At 34.0% G+C, this 4,523-nt stretch overlaps 1 protein-coding gene across 1 annotated transcript in view; it reads right to left on the reverse strand.

Moving 5' to 3' along the window:
- LOTGIDRAFT_238097 (hypothetical protein) overlaps positions 1-2,726 on the reverse strand; it is a gene marked incomplete at its 5' end in the record, with an annotated part of 9,909 nt that extends 7,183 nt beyond the window's left edge. Inside the window, 5 exons of the mRNA XM_009049160.1 lie at positions 438-597; positions 1,000-1,174; positions 1,510-1,769; positions 2,154-2,350; positions 2,687-2,726. Coding sequence (XP_009047408.1) covers positions 438-597; positions 1,000-1,174; positions 1,510-1,769; positions 2,154-2,350; positions 2,687-2,726 — 832 coding nt within the window. The remainder of the gene's footprint in view (positions 1-437; positions 598-999; positions 1,175-1,509; positions 1,770-2,153; positions 2,351-2,686) is intronic.
- Between the last annotated feature and the right edge of the window lie 1,797 nt (positions 2,727-4,523).

The raw sequence follows: 4,523 nt of genomic DNA on the forward strand, positions 1-4,523 counted from the left end.
GAAATTTTGTCATCCAGCAATGAATCTAGAAAGAAAGAGGATCTTTTTAAAACATATTTTCTACCATTGAAAATTATTTTCTGGGGTTTGATTTTGGGTCTTGAATATATGTAAATAGTCTTCAGAAATATTACAAGTCAAACTAGGCCTTTTATATATATGTCTATTCTTTATATGGTAGAGTCTCAAGAAAAGATGAGTCGTCATTTGTACAATCGAATGCGGATAATTTTTTATGGACACACATGGATTTGAAGGCTAAAATTTCAATGGTGATCTGAGAAAACTATTACTGATTAGCTTATCTAAAATATTCCTGTTCCTGAGAGTAAAGTAAGCCTATAATTGGTCAAACGATGGTGAAACTGTCCCTTTAAGTAGTGGTGAGTGGTCATATTGCCCACAATAGAGTCAAGTCTAACAATGTTTTTGCTTACCTTCATAAGTATAAGTAAATTTAAAGACACATTTGTCTAGACGTTGAAAGGGAGTTAAGTGAGATAGTATCACTGCCTCACTGGTTGCATGTTCTACAGTTCCATTCTTTCTAAATGTTGTCTTACTACAGTTGCTTTTCTTTCCCTTCTTTGATATAATCTGGAACAATTGATTGTCCAGCAATCATTCACAAAAAATTTTAGGGTCTAATTTAAGGCTAAAACTAAGAATTTAATAACTAAATTAGGGAAATTTTAGACCTTTAAATGAAATATTTTTGCTCATTTGACACTAAAGAAACTTACAAAAAAAAACTTGAGTGCCATCCACTCCATTGAGAGTTGGGGAGTGGGGGAATTTTTTCCCCCGAAAAATTAAATAATATTAAGTTTGATATGCATCTGTTGCCAGTCTTGACAGCATTCTTGTTTAAGAACTCACCTAATGCTGCCCTTGCATGTTACGGATATAAAAACCTTGTCAGGACACTAGCTGGTAATACCACATGCTGCTGTTTTGGATACACAAACCATTTGGAAAAAATCTCAATGTTTTACTTACAGTTGGGTCATCTTCTATCCTTTCTGCAGAGAACATTTTCAAAGCTGACTTTTTGATCCATCCTCGTGAATGAGTTTTTCCCAGATATTCCACATGGTACAAGACAGGGTTGTCATCAGCATCTCTTTCACATATATCATCAGTTTCTAGACTTCTAGTTACTACTGCTGGCCAGCTGTAGACAAATAGAGTCATTGAGTGAAAGAAATTAACTAAATTTTATATCGATCACGGACACTGATAGCATCAATTTGCACCATTCAAATTTTCAATCAGACGTCTGTGGTTCCTGCAATTCCACTAAAACTTAAGTCTTTGATGGCATCACTAATTGCCAAGGGCCTTATGTGATAAAGTATATTTCGCAATTTGTGGCGAAGAGAGCTTATGCTACAGATATGTGTTTCGGTTAAACAATCCTCATCAGGGCAGCTAGGTTTGGATTTCATAACATAAATGACCCTAAATCATCATATTTCTATAGATGGAAAGAAAGGTAAAATGTCTAACCTGCAATAACCTGGCATTTTCGCCCAGACCAAACAACCTTCCCAAAATTCAGACTTGACATAATTCAGACCACAGTTAATGGCTAGCTGGTCATATTTCTCTGTGTCTTCCTCTGGTACTTCACAATTATTAAATTTAGGGTCTTTATTCAGGGTACAAAACCAGTCCTTGTCAGCAAGCTGATCAACTTCACTTGTTGGAACTCTCCTCCATTTTCTACAGTCTAGGTTGTCACACTGGATCCAAGCTGTTGATTCTATCTGAAACATAGATGACAATTTTAAGTTACTTTTTGTGTCTGGAAAACACACATGCATGAAAATTTATAATAGTAAGAAATGAAATGAAATGAATGGAGTTTTACGTGCTACTTTTCTGCATCATGTGGGCTAATGAAGATGGACAATGCCATGCAGGGTGCAATGAGGGCAATTTCGCAAGGAAAGCAGCACTAGCCTACTCTTTTTCGATTTCCAACTGTTGAGGGATCTTAAACATGCACTGCCTGTAGCACAAGAACCTTGGTTTATTGTCCCATCTGAACGACTAGACACTTTTTTGCACTATTTTAACAGGATTTTATAACATTTTATTAACAGTTTTATTTATTCATTGTGAACAATAAATTATGCTACATGGCCTACCTCTCTCTTCAGCTCATCTAATTCTGATGTTTTTCTCTTACGTTTTTTTGCCATGTACTGTCGATAGGTAGCATGCTCTGTGTAGAATCTGATACAAGTGCTACATTCTGAGATTGATCTACAATCCTTTTCATTCACTTCTTTCAGCTGTTTCTGAAGATCCTCATCTTTTTCAACCAATGTTGGATCAGCCAAAACTGAAATCAAGGTCAAAAGTCAAAGTTAAATATGAGAAGCATATTGTTATATCTTATATGGCTACATAAGTGTTGGGTGCCATTAATAGACTAATAGTTATAGGTTTATTACAAGCTTAAGGATGCAGAGGCTCAGTGTAAGCCTACAAAAAAAGGTCCATGATATTTTTATGAAACATTTGTAAATATCAATTATGCCTTTGATTAAATCTGTCCTAAAATAACCACGATCAGAGCCTTGAGGCCATGGCCCCTGTAGCTTGCATATGGGTATTTTTGCAACTTGAATCTTTTATATAACTGAACTTAAATAACAATTCCCTACAGTAAGCTTACTTTGTTGTTTTCGACTTCTGGTAAAATGTCTGGTAGCCATGTTTCTGGTTGGTGCTGGACACTGGACTAAGTTTCAATAACTCAATAAACTAGAGCAATCTCATCTTGATTTGATTCATATATAAACTTATTTCTAGCAAGGTTTACTGAAAGATAAATGCAGGCTTACAGAAAATAGTCTGAAAATATGTAGGGCATACCGGTACTGAAATTAGGCTTGGTGAGTTTTGATTTTGAGGTGAGTGGGATAAATTGAGCCTTGCTTGAGAATGAGAATAGACCTACACAACATTATGCCTGTCATCTTCCATCACAATGTCATGGTAAAAAGAATTTCGTCTTATACCTTGACTGCAATGACCACCTTTTCATATCACATAGTATAGTCGAACTTAATCAATGTGAATAGGCCTACAGGCCTACAGTCTCCTACCCTACAGCCAATCAGAGTCATTGACAAAAAATTCATAATGCCATATATAATGTTTGCAGTCTTTGTGACGAATTGATTGGCTGTATATGCTAGCATAGGATACAATCAAATCAAATCACTGCATTCCATGATACAAGAAAGGTGACTATTGCAGTCAAGGTATAAGAACTAACAATCTGGAGAGGGTAAGATGAGAAATGAAATGATTTTCAAAGAGCTATTGATGACTTGGCTTCAAACACAGACAATGATAAAAGTATTTCATTAGGGCTGATGGGAAAAGGAGAAAGGGTATCTAAAAAGTTCTAAAAACTCTACTTTTCTTGTCTTGTTGACAAAATGAAATCTGCAGACGATGCCAATTTATGACGTTTGATCATATGACGCTCACGTGATCGAAACTCCATTCGGTATTAATCGTCTATTTTGTTACAATAAAAAATTGCTTCAAACCACAGAAATAATTTGTATTGTTTACAAGAAAAAATGTTATCGTGTGGGGGTCAAGGCAAATGAATGACCACACGGTGGGGGACATTTCAAAACTTTATTATTACAAAACTAAACAAAACCCTTGAAAGTACAATAAATATGATTATATAACAATCAGAGAAATGAATAGATTAAAATAATATAACTTTGCTAATAAATAAAACACAAACTATATTTCTAATGCCACTTGAGTCACACATGATGAATATAAATAATGAAATATTATATATATTAAATACAAAAATACATACCCAGAAGTTGGGGGTTTAAACTAACTATCAAACTGGTCTTTACAAAATAAAAAAAAAATATCAAAATGGCAAATAATAAGGTGAAATACCTTAGTTAACCTAGAAATATCAATGCTCTTATTAAAAACTATATTTTTACCATAATAATGCGCAATTACTAAAATACTAAATATTTACAACAATTTCCACAACTGAACTATATGCAAAATACTTGAGAATGCAAAATGGCTGCCATACACTTTGCTTATGCCTATTAATGACCTTGCAAAACCTTACAGAGCACAATATACAGACTATTATAGTATAAAACATACTTTTAAAATCCAGAACTGATTTAAATACTCCTCACATAAACAACACAATCCATGAAATATGAATATAATAAACTTTCCCGCCTAAACCTGATACAGGAAAGAACTGAAACAGTTCTTTTAACACGAAAACCAAAGGCTTAATGACAAAAATATAGAAAGTAGGAATTTCAGAGTGATGAGATCACATTGGTGAGTTGAACAGAAGCTCACCAATGGATAAAGTATAAAGAAGATAGAACATGGTGAACAGATTTGAGTTGATTGTTAGTATATTTGTGACTATGTGTTCAGTGTGTAGTTTTGTAAATCATTAAAGATGGGTTTCCTTATTTTTTTAGTGTCAACTT

The sequence above is a fragment of the Lottia gigantea genome, assembly GCF_000327385.1.
Source record: "Lottia gigantea unplaced genomic scaffold LOTGIsca_130, whole genome shotgun sequence".
In the NCBI taxonomy this organism is placed as follows: Eukaryota; Metazoa; Mollusca; class Gastropoda; family Lottiidae; genus Lottia; species Lottia gigantea.